The 16,874-nt window shown below is 42.3% G+C and overlaps 1 protein-coding gene across 1 annotated transcript; it reads left to right on the forward strand.

Moving 5' to 3' along the window:
* Positions 1-394: 394 nt before the first annotated feature.
* On the forward strand, positions 395-1,669 carry cox7c (cytochrome c oxidase subunit 7C). The gene is made up of 3 exons (XM_086112521.1): positions 395-550; positions 1,296-1,425; positions 1,575-1,669. Exons 1-2 carry the CDS (start codon positions 476-478, stop codon positions 1,410-1,412), a joined length of 192 nt encoding a protein of 63 aa, XP_085968647.1. The 5' UTR covers positions 395-475; the 3' UTR covers positions 1,413-1,425; positions 1,575-1,669.
* Positions 1,670-16,874: the final 15,205 nt, after the last annotated feature.

Genomic DNA, 16,874 nt, shown 5'->3' on the forward strand with positions numbered 1-16,874 from the left:
GCTCTGTACAGGGACAAGAGCCTGGGAAGCTTGTCTGGATGAAAATCTCTCTCTTTGCGGAAATAGGCACTGATAAGCTTTTTTTTTTCTTTTTTTGCTGAAAAGCATCCAATCTTACAATTATCGCGCGGTAGCGGTGACTCATCTGAAAGGACCTGGTTTGATAACATGTAGTGGTATGACTGGTTGCTGGAGATATGGCCTACTGAGTAGTTACGAGTGTGCGTATGCATGTGTTACAAAGAAAAATATCTATGAATCAATGCAGTTATGCCTTTTAGTTGATAATTGATGGTTTTATAATCAGAAATGGTGCATCCGATAGGGAAGCGAGTTTATCCTAATTGGAACTACTTTTCCCATGAGTGGCTACCATTCCCAGCATCCTTTGCTCCAGACATGCGCACTCTCTCTCTCTCTCACAGAAACAAGAAGGTCGCAGTTAGCAGCGTAGAACAGAAATCAGCACTTCACGATGTTGGGACAGGCTATACGGCGATTCACGACGTCTGCTGTTCGTTCTTCGCATTATGCCGAAGGACCAGGGAAGGTAAAATAAATAACTGATTTAAAGCAGGTTGAATGTGGTCATTTTAAATAGCGGCCTAGTGTTATGCGCGGACCATGGTAGCAAAGGTAACCTGGAGGTCATGCCGTTAAATTGCTCCTCTGTGTAGTTAAAAGCAATCTCGTAAAACAAAAACAAAACTACAAAGGAGAGCGTGTAAATAACGGATATTTCGTAAAGTATTAACGTAACGTTGGAAGTATATATGAAGGCGGTGAACGACTCTTCTTGCAGTTAGCATTATCTTCGCGGCTAAATAGATGGTCAACCCTGTTTTTCAATTTGACACTTAATGCAAACTTGTCCGTGTCATGCACATGACTTGACGTGTATGTTTGTCAGTGTTATTACATGTATTTGTATGAATCAGTGTTGAGTGGTCTATTTTTTGTGAGCAACAAAGTAATTAGCAGGTCTTGTTACCAAGGGCTGATCTGTAAATTACGTTTGTATCCATCCCAAGTTCAATGTCTTGTCATGTCAGTGATAATTCAGGGTTATTTTTACGTTCTTTCTTTTGCCTTCGAATTCATTGTGGCAATGACATGTTGCTGCAATTTTAGTCATTTCGAATAGAAATGTTAATTGGTTTTTAAGCAAAGTGTTGCACACCGGGTTTTTATTGGCCAGCACAGCTTGCGAAAGAGAGGTTTAATGTGTTTATTTTGTAATTGTCATTTCATGCTCATGTATGACTGATTTCTGTTGAACACCGTTGTTTGTCTAGAACCTTCCATTTTCCGTGGAAAACAAGTGGCGTCTGCTGGGCATGATGGTAGTGTTCTTTGGCAGTGGCTTCGCATTCCCCTTCATTGTGGTCAGACATCAGATCTTGAAGAAATAAAATGTCTTTGACGGTAATTATTATTTATTTGGTTTTGTAAAATGTCAGTATGCTTGCTTCCAGCTAGTAGAGATGGTGCAATTTCATCGTGATTATCCTGGCAAAGCCTCTATCGTCAAAAGTGTCTTTACAACTGTCATGTTGTTGTTGTTCTTTTCGCAGGCCATCAGCAGGAACATATTTCTTCAACAGACTTCTACATGTGCAGAACAGTGGGACTCTATCAATCTTTGTAAATAAAATTACCTCAAATATGACTCTGTCTTTTAATCTTTATTTGTATTATTTTTATTTTATTTTTTGAGAAAACTGCAGTTATTCCATAATGGCCAAAATACAGTAATACTATTATGCATTTGGTGTGAAACTAAATAATTTTAAATCTGATTAACTGTTTACATCACTGCTCTCCAAACCTTTTTTCGTGCCACATAATTATAAACTGCTCCAAAAAAATACAGGGAACATTTAAATAGCACAACGTAACTCCAAGTATTCGCTTTATTTTTTTGATCAGTATATTTTGATGGACCAACAAATAAGGGGGAAAAAAATACAATTCACCATTATGCTGAAAGTTGTGATTAGTTATATGCACTTGTTACTCTTCAATGAGCCTTAGCAAAGCATTTATAGTATGATGCTCTTGGAGCAGTGGGGGAATAAACTGATGAATAAATATTCCTGGCTGGTTGGTAACATCCATTTAGGGTGGGAAAAAAAGAAAAATGCTGGGTACCAAATGATGCCAATCCACGGACCAGTTGTTGTGGACTCCGGCTTTAACCCACCTTTAGCATAGGCTACTCCTGACCATGGAAGCACCATGTTACCCATCATCCTTTGCAGCAGTAAGATTCCAAGCAACAGGTTAACAATGGCATTCGGTGACCCTACACCACCGGTGTCAAACTCAGGTCCTGGAGGGCCGCTGTCCTGCATGTTTTCCAAGTCTCCCTGTTGCAACACACCTGATTCAAATGAACAGGTTCAATGTCAGGCTTGCGCAGAGCTTGCTGATCTGATCATTTGAATCAGGTGTGTTGCAACCTGAGTTTGACACCTATGCCCTACACCAACGCTTGAAAGTACAGAAGCTCAAAAGAAAATACCAGTGGAAAATAAGCAATAAATTGTGAGCCACATCTTATTATTATTACAAGTCTTATTATTTAATATAATTTTATAACGTAGCACGATCGTCTCATAGTTTGCACGTCTGCTCAGTTCTGAGGTTCAGGATGAGGAGCTCTGCTTCATCTTTCAGTGTGGAGTGTGCAAGCCCTTCCTGTGCCTGCTTGGGTTTCCTTCCTACATACCCGCAAAAACCCGCACGTTAGGTTAATTGAAGACTCAAGTGCATTTCTAAAGCCAAGATGAAGACATTGTGCGTTGCCTGCACGGCTGTCTGTGGTTTGGCCTTTTGCGTACAAGAAGTTAAAATACGCCACAAAACCTCATGCATATAGTTATCTTTTGACCCTAGAATCTGCATTCATCAAGTGTTGTATAACATCGCTGCTCTAAACTACCTTTAAACGTGAAAAATTGAAGGCGTGTGGGGAATTTTAGTCTTGCTCCCTCCTGATGACTATGCGGCTCCTTTCAGTTGAACTCTTCGTAACTTATTTCCGTTCAATTAACCTTATGCTCGTGGCGATGATTATCCAAGGACAAAGTATTCAAAAGCTCGGCTGTAATGTGAATTTTTTGTTCCCCATGCATCGCCTGAGCTGGCACGAATCCACGAGAGGCTCACAATGCGACGCGAGCGTGAAAAACAACCTGACAGGCCTTTTGGTGTCTCACAAACACATCCCTAATCGTGACTTGTAAGCCTGCCAGGTACTCGTGCGTGTGTGTATGTAATATGTAATCTATGAAATTGTGTGTGCCTTTGGCCTGCTGAATGGTCTCGCATGCAGGCTGCGCCACTCTTGCTTGGCTCTTATAAAAGTGTCAGAAATGTAACGGGGTCAACGAGTAGGGAGTGTTTTCGATTCATTTCACTTCAAATAGGTTGTCCTCTGTGGAAAGCGCAAGGGGAGAGGGGATGTGGTCTTAATGTACATTGTCGCAGCATTCTCAATCTCCAAAGAGTTTTCACCTCAGGCCGCGTTTAACTCTTGTGGCAACCTTTAATTTTTCCTGCTTCTTCACGTGTGGGAACGCCATCAGCATCTCCTGAGAAATTGTCAACACTGCATAATGCATGACATTGAAATTCTGCTCCCTGTGATCTCGCCATATCTTTCTCTGCTTTATACAGACGGCAGCGCCGGGCCCGTCGTCGTCAGCAACAACAATCTCTTTTCAGGATGTTCCCTCATATCAGCGTGTAATGAGCCATCCTTCATGTCGCTCATTCTTTTTGCAGACACCTCTTAAGAGCTCTCGAGGCATCAGAGACAAATACGTGTCTCTGAAGTGATGTTTCATCCTGGCGCCCTCCGCTGAGTACTACACAAGAGGCTGTGAATATGCGACTTTTCATGATGCCATTTGTCAGACAAGAAACACTGCGGCTTGTCGATTTTTCCCCCCTCTCCATATTTGGAATCTTCGAAAGATGAACTTTTGTTCTCTGAACTGTGACAATGTATCACTGTAAAAAAAGAAAACTGCCAGCAGCTATGCTTGCCTTCACATTGCATTTTCTGTGACATTTGACTCAATGTCCTTGATATGCTGTCAGTAAAATTTATGATGAGTTAATTGATTAATTGACCTTCTTTTACATACAATTTTAATGTAAGGCCACCGATTTGCACACTGATCATATGCACCTGGTTCAAAACATTCAGACTGCATATCCACCGTATTCTGGACTCCACCGCAATTATGATTTTGCTTTATTTGTTGATTAAGATGTGTTCCGAAACTATGTTTAATATTTTGACGTAGTTACAATGAGCAATTTGAAACGTGAAAGAAAGAGAATTACCCATTGGTGTGTTTAAAACAACCACGTAACTTGGTCTTAAAAGCTTGATGCTAACACACGATGGGAAACATGCTAACAAATATATTCGTGTCGCAATGGTGTAACGCTTTAAACCACGGATCCGCAACCGCCGGTGCGCAGGGCATTTGGTACCGGGTCGCACAGAAATAACTTGCCTTAATTCCGTTTTATTTATTTCGGAATACGGAAGATGTTTTATTTTGAAAAATTACCGGAATATCCGTTACATCCGTCTGTGTCACGCTTGACTAACGTCAAGCCACGCTTCTCCGTCACGTGACTAATTACGCTAAAAACAAAACGCTTGAGCTCGCAAAATGAGTAAAAAAAACTGCTGGAGACCGCAAATGACAGCGGCCTTAAAAGTACGTTCGAGACAACTGGATTAAAGTTATGGCTGAATACTCTGAGATCGCCACAATAGAACTGTTGATATTTCCTACCTGTGTGAGGTGGGGGTTTTCTGCAGCAACGGCGACTTAAACAAAATTACAAAGTCGACTGGACATAAACCACACACTCGAGGTGTCATTGTCTCCTATTAACCAGAGATGGGAACGTCTGGTTGCAGAAAATCAAGCTCGGCGCTGTGGTGAGTCGTCATTTTCATGCACTTTGAATTTGCGTTGTATCGTATTTTGTAGGCATTAAACATTACCATAGCGATCAGAGTGTTGCGGCCAGATTAGACGCTCCTTGTGTTTATCATGATATTTCGAAAACACCACAGTTTTCATGCAGCTCATACCATATTATTTTGTTGTTTTAATCCGCCACACTTTAAATGCCGGTCCCTGAAAATATTTTTTGACATAAACCGGTCCGTGGGGCAAAAAAGGTTGGGGACCCCTGCTTTAAACAACAGACTTGAACGCAAAAGGTGGTGCAACATATGTAGACAGGTAATTTAAGAATAGTCACAGACGTACATTCATTATCCTCTGTGAAGAACAGCTAATATTACTGCATCTTAGACAGTATTCTTAATTGTGGTTCATTGCCAAATGTACGTCTAAAATGTATACAGACATTCTGATTATATTCAACATGTGGCACACACACCAGAAGGAGCAGCACAATCGATTAATCAAACTTTATATCTATTTCATTGTTAAAAAAAAACAAACTGCAAGTGAAAGTTTTGACGGTTCAATAATGGTGACCTGGTCAACTACTGTCTTGGAATGGACTGTGTTTGGCTTCCTGTATGTAAGCGTGCCAGTTCAAAAGTATTTCCATATTTGGAGCTCTTTCCCCAGAAAAATGACACGGGATGTGGATTTGCGCCTCGAGAAAGTACAAATTTTGGATTAAATGGAGTGGAAAATCACATTATTTGGGCGTCTCAGAGAGAAAAGTGCACTCTATGGGCATTTATGCTATAAATGTTTGATCTATTATCTTCCATTAGGCTTCTTAGTGGGGCTTTTAAGAACCCGAGGTGATGCCTCACTCCATCAGTGTGGACAAATTAGAGACAGTGGTGTTATCCCGCTAGATACGGAGGCCTAGCTGCATGTGTATTTCAGGCGACTTAGCAAAAGTCTGTGCTGGAGGAGGACGTGTTGCAGCAGGGGTTCCTATGCGGCGTTCACAATAGCCCACACGACACATTTCAACTGGGCTCGTCATGTCTCCCCGGCGTGGAGAAGCTGGGGGAGGGAAGCACAGAGTACCATACAGGAAGGATCACACCAGCATGCCAAGTCTATTTGCAGGAGTTTGTCATGCTACATTCAGTATGCCAGTGGAAGGGAATATGCTATTGTGCATTTCTGCTGGGGTTTTTTTTTTCGTGGTTATACCCGCTTTTGCATCTTCATTAAAGCCAGTAAACTCATTATTGTAATTGTTGTGCCGAATGCTTTGCATTCCCGGGCGTAGAGGCTCTAATTAAAACAAAGTGTAGTCATTAAAGATCAATTCCATGCCAGTTTATACTCATTCAGAGATTGCTTAACATCATGCATGCTAATAAAATAAATAGGTTATCCTCATTACTGCGGCAACTAAAAAGGTACGTCTTCACCTGTGATCTCTGTTGCGGCAATTACTTGGAGACTCTGTCCAAGTGGCTAAATGCTGTTTTATGTGCCCTCCCTGAGAAGTCGCCATATTTGCTGCATCTGTGGGTATTCGTTGCGCCTCTGCGAAGAGTTCAATACTCGCGCTTTTCCACACGTGGAATCTAATTATAGGACTCATTTGCACTTCAGAGAAGAATATACCGAGCTTGGCTTGGTGCAGCCATCCAATAGAAAGACTCAATATTTTAGATTCTCTTCCTCTTTCATGTAGCTGGATGGGTTATAGTCTGACATTGAGTTGGTGACATCTGCGAGCATTTACAAATTGACATTACCCTAAATGAGAGTGAGCGTCTGACAAATACTCCTCAGATAAAATTTACTTTATGCTTAATTTGGATGAGCTCTAATGAGCGCTTTGTTGTCATCTCGCGCAGCAGCAATTGCAGCAGTCGATTGATTGCGACGTGGTTCATGTCATGATGGCTGCACGCTTATCACGCTGATGACGCCAAGTGGTGGAAGCGAGAGAGGGCTACAGTGTCTGAACGGCGGCCTCAAAAGACTCTCTTGTCAGTCCTTCCTAGTTTCAAGGACACACTCAAGTTTCCTGCTAATCACATCCACTTATTCGCGACTGTCTCTGTTTACCGCACTCGAGCGCAAAGATGCTGACTCGAGGGGGAAGTGCAGAACTGCCCATGCAGAAAGATGAAGCTACCTGCACCCTCCACTTTTGCCAGAGAAGCCTGAGCCAGATAGAAACACTCCACTGTCAAGGTACATCACTGTTTATAATGCTGTTAGTCACGCAGTGTTTGGATGGTCTTAATGAGTGGTTCTCAAATTTTTTACACATGAAAAAGATTAGCAAACACAGTTTGGGGGGATGTTCCAGCTCTAGTTTGTGTCACTGTAGTTAGTAGTTAATGTGTGAATGTAGTGGCACAGGTCATTGAGTGAATGATGAATGTAATGTAAACAAAGCCATTGATCACGGCATCTTTCGTGATTATATATCTGTAAATAAATTATTATTTTGGCATTAAAAGCCCTTTCACTGTCCCTTTTGTTTCACAATTTTAGGTGTCATAAAAGCAAAAAAATGACTCGTCAGTGACTGTTTCTTTTCATAAATATATTATAGTGTTTATGAATTAGAACATACCTATACAGGAGTTTTGGACAGTTAATCTATGAGAGGGGGGAGGGGGGGGGGGGGGAGAAAGCCCCAACAGAATGTGATGTTCTGCTTCCACGCAATTTGCACAGACGATGAAAACCCAACAGTGAATGATATTATTTTCTCAAGTGAACCATCCCTTCACACACTTTCAGATGCGCTCCAACAGCATGCATGCAGTGTGGGAATGAGGTCTAACAATGTGAGGTCACGCCAGATGGAGAGTGAGAATAAAAGGTAGAAAAGCTGAACAGTTGTTATTGTTTCCACTCCCTCGGATTTCATTTTACCGGCATTTAGAGAGAAAATATTTGAAGACTTTTTTTTTTTTTTTTTCGGAAACTGTCCAATGTCGTTCCTGGAGCCTACATTGTTGTTGCTCTCTACGAGAGCTTGCTGCCAAACAGCCTTGCTATTCTCATCCGTGTTTGCTCATATTTAAGCCTCCAAACAGATATACACAAACACTGCTCGAGTACATCCATGGGCACGCCACTCAAACAGTGTGTGTTTTCTGTGCTGAAACAAACAGACGGACAGGCCACTATAATCTGTCACATTTATGCAAAGGTCGCTTGTTTGTGAGGACATATATTTATGCATCATTGCATAAATTAAACAGAGTCACTCAGGTGTTGTCAGCGATCAGCGTTTTCCATTGAATCGCTGCACAGATGCAACATTTTCAATGGTAGACAAAGATTCAACTAAATAGCCGCTCGTGCAATACAACAGTAAGATAGCAATAGCGCTGTAAACAAACTGACGTTAATTCTATGTTTTTAGATTTGACGGAGAATGCTAGAAGCTTGTGGTTTTTAGGCTGTGCAAGAGAAAACACATTTGCCATGACTCATTCTTGGAGCGGTCAATGATAAAAATTCTCTCATAAAAGCCCATGGTTGAGGAAAACTGTATTTTGCTCCTCAAATCTATCGCCGTCATGGTTAATGCCCTCGGGTTCGCAGTCCTCCATGTCGCCAGGTCACAGAGATCTCAGTCAATGGATTTCTCAACTGCGGCTGACTTAATTTCTTTTAGCATGGCCATTCATGGAGGCTGAAAAAAGGGCTTAGGAGCCAGCCAGAGAGGTTAAAAGCCTTCCGTTGTTTCTGTGTTGCAGCTCAATAGCGCCCCCATTTGTACAAATGTGGCTGTACAGTGCACAGCACGAAATAAATTCAGTGACTTGGGGCGGGGCATGTGTGCGTGTGTGTGTGTGTGCGCGCGCGCAAGATGACAAACAAAAGTATATGCTTAATTGATTGGCCCACTTTCATTGAAAGGAAGTCATTCAAAGGGTGCATACAAAAAAAATCAAGGGAAACTTTGACAGTGTTCACTTTTATTATATATATTTTTTAATAATTAAAGTCAACCCATCCATGAAGGTAAAGGAAAGTCACCATTTTAAGATATCGTATTTTCATTTCATTTCTTCAAGATGCTGGCCAGCTCTGTTAAAAAATCGGCTACATCCTGAGTGAAACAGATCATTCATTTCTTGACAAATGACCATTCATGTTCATGCGCCGTGGAGTCTGCAATGCACCTCGTATGCATGTTTTTGTAATATGGGAACAAGTCAGCGTCCAGAGAAAGATCCTCACAAGCATGGAAAGTACACACAAACTAATCACAGGGAGGTCACAGCTGAGATTTGAAGCTCTAACCTCATAACTGTGCGAGAGAGGTACCAACCACGATATTTTCTACATTTTTCATTCATGGAACACGAAATATAATTGGGCATCAAGGAGTAGAAGAAAACTTTTCACCATTAAAACTTTCATATAAGCGTGAATAGTTATCTGGATTTCTCGCTGCAGATAAGATGAGGCACCAGATAAAGAGCAATTCCATTATTAATACTGTACTTTATTTGAAAGGGTGAAACCTTGTTTTTTTGTGCCCACTTTGTGGCCCACGAGATGAAATAGCAGTTTAGGAATTGATGTCAGTGATGGTCTAGAACACTGGTGTCAAACTGAAGGCCCGGGGGCCAAATCTGGCCCACCACATCATTTTATGTGGCCTGCGAAAGCAAATCAAACATGTCAACTTCAATGATGCTTGCTCAAACCTCTACCAAAATTTTAAATCCTCATATGTAATAAATAAGAGACATATTGTAACCATTTTCTTGTAACCAAACCCTTCATTACAGTAACTTAAACAATACTTGAATTAACCATGATTATTGACTTTTTAAATTTGGTTTCAGTCATAACGGCCCTCCAGGGGAAACGGTAACTAAAATGTGGCCCACGACAAAAATGATTTGACACCCCTGGTTTAGAATTTGTTGAGTGTGTCACGGGTTTGTGATAGTTATGTCAGTGATGTGTCTTACACTGCCTGTTTGTGTGCGAGTGTGTGTGTGTGTGTGTGTGTGTGTGTGTGTGTGTGTGTGTGTGCGTGTGTGTGTGTGCATGCACGCTCGCACGCTATCTGCTTGAAACGCTCGTCACAGAAGAGGTTGTGATATCCAATTAATAAGCAAGGTTAAAGTTGACTTTCCGCTGGCTGATCGCAATCACAGTAGGTGCCCAAGTTAATTTGGTGAACAAAGTCATTGCAGGGGTGGGCGGCCACTCAGAGAAAAGTGAAGCAAAGAGAAAGGGATGGATGAGAGGAAGCACGATAAGGACTGAAGGAAAGATTGCGGGCCTCCTCCTGACAGCTCAGCTTGCATGGCAAATGAGGAAGCTGAGTGAAGAGAAACATCTGCTGAATGTGTAATGGGAATGCGGAGCTCACTCCAAGTGAGAGTGATGTCGGAAAACAAAGGCCCAAACCCAATCCTCAAAGACACGATCATGGATTTTCTCCAAAGAAGTTTCATCCGACTATTTTTAATTTGATGACATGGCGTTGTCACTAAACAGCCGTTCTGTTATTCACACCATATCCGGTAGAACGCCTCTGCGTTTGAATTTATTCTCAGTTCGGAATATGAAGAAACGTGGTGACCTACAACATTTGGTACACCTGCATAATATAGTCAAATTTAATCTGAATGTCGTATAGGCAGTTCTGCCTTTACAAACATTAGACCGGGATGCATTGACTACATAAATTGAGACACTTCAGTGTAGCGAAACCCCCCCTCACGATGTTGCAGTGCAGTTCCACACAACAATAATGTAACATTGATCAAGACCCCGTCGAGTGAATTCAGAGGTTTGTTTGTTGTTGAAGACTGGTTTTATACACTGTGTTTTTTTTAATCATTCAAATTTAGGGTTGCTGTATTTCAGGGTGTCACTTACGTTGGTCTTGGAGGGCTCCTACCCTGTCACAGTCACAGCTAGGGACAATTTAGAGCATAGGTGTCAAACTCAGTTCCTGGAGGGCCGCTGTCCTGCATGTTTTCCAAGTCTCCCTGTTGCAACACACCTGATTCAAATGAACAGGTTCAATGTCAGGCTTGCGCAGAGCTTGCTGATGATCTGATCATTTGAATCAGGTGTGTTACAACAGGGAGACTTGGAAAACATGCGGGACAGCGGCCCTCCAGGACCTGACTTTGACACCTATGATTTAGAGTGTTCCATTAACCTGCCATGCATGTTTTTTGGAATGTGGGAGGAAACCGGAGTACCCGGAGAAAACCCACACAGGCTCGGGGAGAACACGAAATCTCCACATAGGAAGGCCGCAACCCTGGACCTCTGCACTGTGAGGCCGGCATGCTAACTAACCAGTCTTCCACCATGCCGGCGAGCTTTATCCATCCATCCATTTTCCGAACCGCTTGATCCTCACTAGGGTCGCGGGGGGTGCTGGAGCCTATCCCAGCCGTCTTCGGGCAGTAGGCGGGGGACACCCTGAATCAGTTGCCAGCCAATCGCAGGGCACACAGAGACGAACAACCATCCACGCCCACACTCACACCTAGGGACAATTTAGAGCGTCCAATAAGCCTGCCATGCATGTTTTTGGAATGTGGGAGCACCCGGAGAAAACCCACGCAGGCCCCGGGGAGAACATGCAAACTCCACACAGGGAGGCCGGAGCTGGAATCGGACCCGGTACCTCTGCACTGTGAAGCCGACGTGCTAACCACTGGACTACCGGGGGCGAGCTTTATATTATTTTTAATTTAAAAAAAAAGTGTTTGGGTTTTCTTCGGGTACTCCGGTTTCCTCCCACATTCCAAAAACATGCATGGCAGGCTGATTGAACACTCTAAATTGTCCCTAGGTGTGAATGTGAGCGTGGATGGTTGTTCGTCTGTGTGCCCTGCGATTGGCTGGCAACTGATTCAGGGTGTCCCCCGCCTACTGCCCGAAGACGGCTGGGATAGGCTCCAGCACCCCCCGCGACCCTAGTGAGGATCAAGCGGTTCGGAAAATGGATGGATGGATGTTTGTTTCTTTGATGCACCGATCGTGTTGGATCTCAGAAACTTGCTTTGGCCAAACACAAATGCATGAAATCTGTTTGATGCATTTTGTTTGACTCTCACAAAGAGAAACTTCATTTTCAGCTATTAGCACGCAAGGCCACCATCTCCGCACACTCTCTGACTTACGCCGATTGCAGTTTAGCACACAAAGTCAGGTAGGGAGCAAAATATGAATTTCTAAGAATAGTGTACAGCCCCCAATGTTGCCAGAATTACATGATTGTTTCATCAATTTTCATGGCCATATTATCACAATGCAATCGCATTTTACAGTGGAGTCCCTTTAATGCGAGTAATTGTTTTCATCCATCCTTCGAAAGCTCCCTTCCCTGTCTGCCTTAAAAGTGTTTCCGTACTTTGGTGTCATTTTCACTGGAATACGTTCAAGCAAGTGAGCAGACTCAATTTGATGCAAGCTTTGCTCTTTTAAACTTTGAAATTGGATTTTACCTATACTTCAAAGTTGGGCTAATGCAATTAAGCAAAGTTCTTCGACTTGAAATGTGATCTCGGTCTGAAGCGTCTTTGTTCTTAATGTCTATTCTCATAAGTTAATTTATTTCTCAGCGGGTGTTGTTCAGCAGTACATAATGGGCATTTATGGGACCGAGCGTATATTGCTCTGTTGTCAAATACCTCAGCTGCAAGGTGAAATTAATTCTCACCACTTTGCGGAGAAGCTATTATTTCGGTTTCTTTCATGAATTGCTCTTGTACTCGCCTACGTACAATCTTCATTATAGCATTAAAGAGTGAAATGAGATTGGTCTTTATCCCTACGATGCCTTCCTACCTGGCATCAGTCTATGGGACATTTTAGTGCTTTTCAGTTAAACAGTTCAACAAAACTGGACTTTGTTTCCCATCATCTGCACCGCAATTACGAAAAATGGAGGACACCACATCAAGAGAACGTGTCGACGTCATTTATATGAGCAAGTGAAAAGTCCATAATTACTACTACCCATGTTCAAACTACGGCGGTAGAGAAAATGGCAAACATTAGCATTGGAGTCATTGACTTTGACATTCTCACCAACTCTTCCCTGGTCAAATGACTTGTTTACTCCTGCTGCAATCAGAGTTCAATCATCGATTCTTTTTCTCAACTTTAAAAGAAGAGATGACGGTGTAAGGGATGAAGATTTGACTACATTGATCGACTATTGGGAAAATGCCAAGACAAGTCAAGTTCATTTGCATAGCCCTTGATCACACACACTCAAAAAAAAAAAAAGCCTCACAGGGCTTCACAAACCCGCAGCTAACAAATATTAGCGACAGTTTGAGCAAAGCGGGCATTTGGGCAAAGCCAGCAAAAGTCTATCCAGAGGGCTGCACCGGAACTCGGTATCAACCAAGTTTGATTCAACCCGAAGTTGGTACAGGCGAAGCTGTGTCACTCACCAAACCGTCCACTGAACGGGGCTTTTGATGACGCTGGGATCCAGTTCAATCCTCTGGATAGACTTTTTCTCGCTTTGAGCGAATACCTGCTCTAGGTGTTTTTAGAGTGATGGTAATAGCGCGCCTTACGCTTACGTGGTCTGTCAAAAACACATTCTGTTTTGAGAAACTTCACATAGATAACACAAATTGTCCTGTGCGCTGCAGCAGTGCGGCGGCTGCAAAGCTTGACGAACAGTCTCTAAAGTGCAGTCAGACTTCTTGCCGGGGAGCAATTTTGCAGCACTTGCTCCAATGTCAATTAGCGAGCCATGAGTTAGGGGGGTGTGCTTCAAACAACTGCAACGCTTTCACTATCAAATGCTGATAGGCTCATGTCTGTCCGAATACTATCAGAAATGACAGAAAATAGTTTAAGGTGACCCCTCATATACATACATACATGCTGAATACTTTTCTTTCATTGTATTTAATTAGCGTATAATATTTCAATTATTGGCATTAACTTTCTATTCTGATCGGCTTGTCAAAATGACGTGGTTCTAATTACCTCGGAGTGACACTAAGCGTTCATTTCAACTTTGAAGATGCATACCAAATGTGGTTCCTTGCCCTATAAAGGGGGAAAAGCCAGGGTGAGGCAAAGAGGATACCAACAAAGCTATGGGGAATGTGCTGTGTTGGAAGTACAGTACTGTACTTAGTATAGCGGAGGATGCAACAAAGATTCCCCGGCTTTGGATTCCTTTCAGCTGCCGTCTTTGAAAGAAGCGGGGAAGGTTGAGCATTTGGGAATTTTGAAACCCAGCAAACGCTGAATCCAATCTGTGGCAGCAGCAGCAGCGGCGGCAAACAACAAAAAAGAAATATGGTGGCTAGGGAGCAAAGCAAATAAAAGAAGAGTGCAAGTAGAGGAGAAAAGTTTCTCTCAATACACTGGAAGAAAAAAAAAAGCCTGAGACAAACATTGGCTCCTTTCCAGGGGGTAATGCGACAACACAAACACTTGGGAACGGTGCCATCAGCTGAAGAGCAAATTCAAACCAAACACGTATAATTACACACATTGTTGCTTTATGACTTGACGTTGTTTGGATGAGGGGAACTTGAATGGCAGAAAAAGACGAAGTGGGGAAGGGTGGTGGGTGGGGCGCGGGGGGGGGGGGGGGGGGCGGACAGACGCCTCTATCATTCCTGCTCAGACGCCACTGGGATTCAGAGTGGGAGAGAGACTAATCGCCTTGCTTGACCTTTGAGAGAATAGCGACATACAATGATAATCCACTGCAAGGGGAAGCTGAGCAGGTCTTAATATTGAGGCTTTTCACTCAAGTGAACAGAATGCTGAGGAAGATAAGCCCGGGAGAAGGATGTCGGCCTCATCACCCCTTATGGACTTGTCTTCTTGTACACGTCGCACCTCTTCGTCTTCGAGCTCCGGCGATTATGTTGGAATTCCTTTATTTTTACTCTTAAAAAGGAACCGGGATGCCTCGGCTCACCAAGAATCAGTTTAAAGATTTGTTCCGGCTTCTTTGCTTTGGGCTGCACTTTTTCTCTCCCAGCCAGCAGTGCATTGAGGTTTTCCAATGCGGCGATTCCCACTTTACTTGCCCTCATTAAATTTACACTTTTAATTCCCCCCCTCCCCCCAGCCCACTTGCCACCCACCCCCTTCCCCCTTCATACAAAAGCGCTCATTGCATTTCCTTTTTTTTTTTTCACCACACAGTGTATGTGAGATACCAACTGGTCCACAGTGATGCGCAAGCGGTTATAGTAAAGTCGATGAACTGCTTGCTGTGGGTGCCCATCATTGTAGTGGGCAGTGAAGTCTGATCTACATTCTTCTGGGCTCTGTGTACTAGTTCTTACCATAAAATATTATTGGATAGAAAGCCAAAGATTAATTAAGAGGAGCAGTACTATTTTTAAATGTGAATTATTTAGCTCTTCCATGAACCAGATACTTTTCTGGCTCGCCTGAGACCTTCTGCGTGTTATTTATGAGTACAGTCTGTAAAACGATCACATTTGCTTTCAAAGATATGTAGTATATGCCATGTTTGGAGTGAGGTGTTAATATAATTCAGACAGAAAAGCAAGATGATTTTTTTTTCTTCGAAAATGGCATTCGTCCATTCATGTTGATTCCGCCTGTGTTCTTCAGGGTCATGGCAAGGTCACACATGGTGATTTTCTGTATTCACCCACCAACATTGGGGGCAATTGTGCAACCTCCTATTTAGTATTTTAAAAAGTCATACTACTCAAAGATTTAGGAATTTAGCAAGATGCTAAACACTGTTTTGTAGTTTGCAAATGATGTTAATCTGCACTGCACCATGATGAAAGCCAGCACCGACTCTTTCTGCAAGACAACCGAAAAACCACCAACAAGTACAAGGAATTGTCAAGTTCAGCAAAACTGTTAACTTCATCCACAATAATATACACTTAGGGCCAAAACAATTAATTGTTTGTCCATTTTTTAAATTAATTCAATGTTTTCATGATTGCGTTTACATTTGACACAATGTTCTGTGGCCAAAATGATTCATACACTTTCTCAAAGCTGTATGTCAATTGATCTAAATGCTGTTTCGCCAGCTCCCTTTAAACACCATAAATCAATGCAGTATAAACATGCAATACTCACAGGCGTTACATTCTTTATCCTCTGCAAAGAGCAACTAATATTACGGCAGCGTACTGAGGAGCTGTGATCGTCATCATGGACATCCATGTGTCTGTATTATACTTCCCTTAGTTTGCCACGGTGCGCACGCCAGAAGGAGCAGCACAATGTCAACTGAGTTGAAGTAAAAGACTTTGCAATTTCTTTCCATTTTATTGAATTATGTCATTACTGTATTGTTTATATTATTACGTTTTATATTTCGTTGTTTTTTTTTGTCGGGGCACTGGAACACATATATGATGTTTCAATTTCACTCAAGGTGTAAAGATGAGTTTGTGAGATATGAATGTTGTGAGTTCCAAGCATTGTCATGGAACAGATTAAACTCATATATCAAGGCAACAGTATAATTGAAAAATAACAACACTGTATATAAAACCAAAATAAGTTATTTTTATAGGCCAGTGATGCTCAAAGGGTGACGGTAAGTTAAATGGTAACTGCTACCTAGCAAACACCCAGATGAGCAATGTGGGTGTGCTATATCACATAATCAATTACCAGACAAGTACAAATATACGGCACCTTATTATGACAAATAACTAAGGAACATCAGCCAGCTGGTAATGCAACCAATTTGTCTCTGTGAGTCTCTAATGATGCAAAGCAGTGCCGCATGAACTTGCCACACGTAAACTTCAGATTGTTCTCGCACTTTTCATTAAAAATTGAAGCCCAATCAGTATCGTAATGGCCCTTAAAAAACACTCAAATCTATCATCTAATCATCTCATTTCGGAAAATCATTCGGGGTGTTGAGTGGAGAAA

The sequence above is a fragment of the Hippocampus guttulatus genome, chromosome 5 (assembly GCF_054856545.1).
Source record: "Hippocampus guttulatus isolate MCC_2025c chromosome 5, RoL_Hgut_1.0, whole genome shotgun sequence".
NCBI classification, from domain to species: Eukaryota; Metazoa; Chordata; class Actinopteri; order Syngnathiformes; family Syngnathidae; genus Hippocampus; species Hippocampus guttulatus.

Coding starts and splice junctions, on each gene's coding strand:
- cox7c (XM_086112521.1), top strand. CDS start 476: ATGTTGGGACAGGCTATACGGCGATTCACGACGTCTGCTGTTCGTTCT. Junction 551..1,295: donor ATGCCGAAGGACCAGGGAAG/GTAAAATAAATA, acceptor TTGTTTGTCTAG/AACCTTCCATTTTCCGTGGA.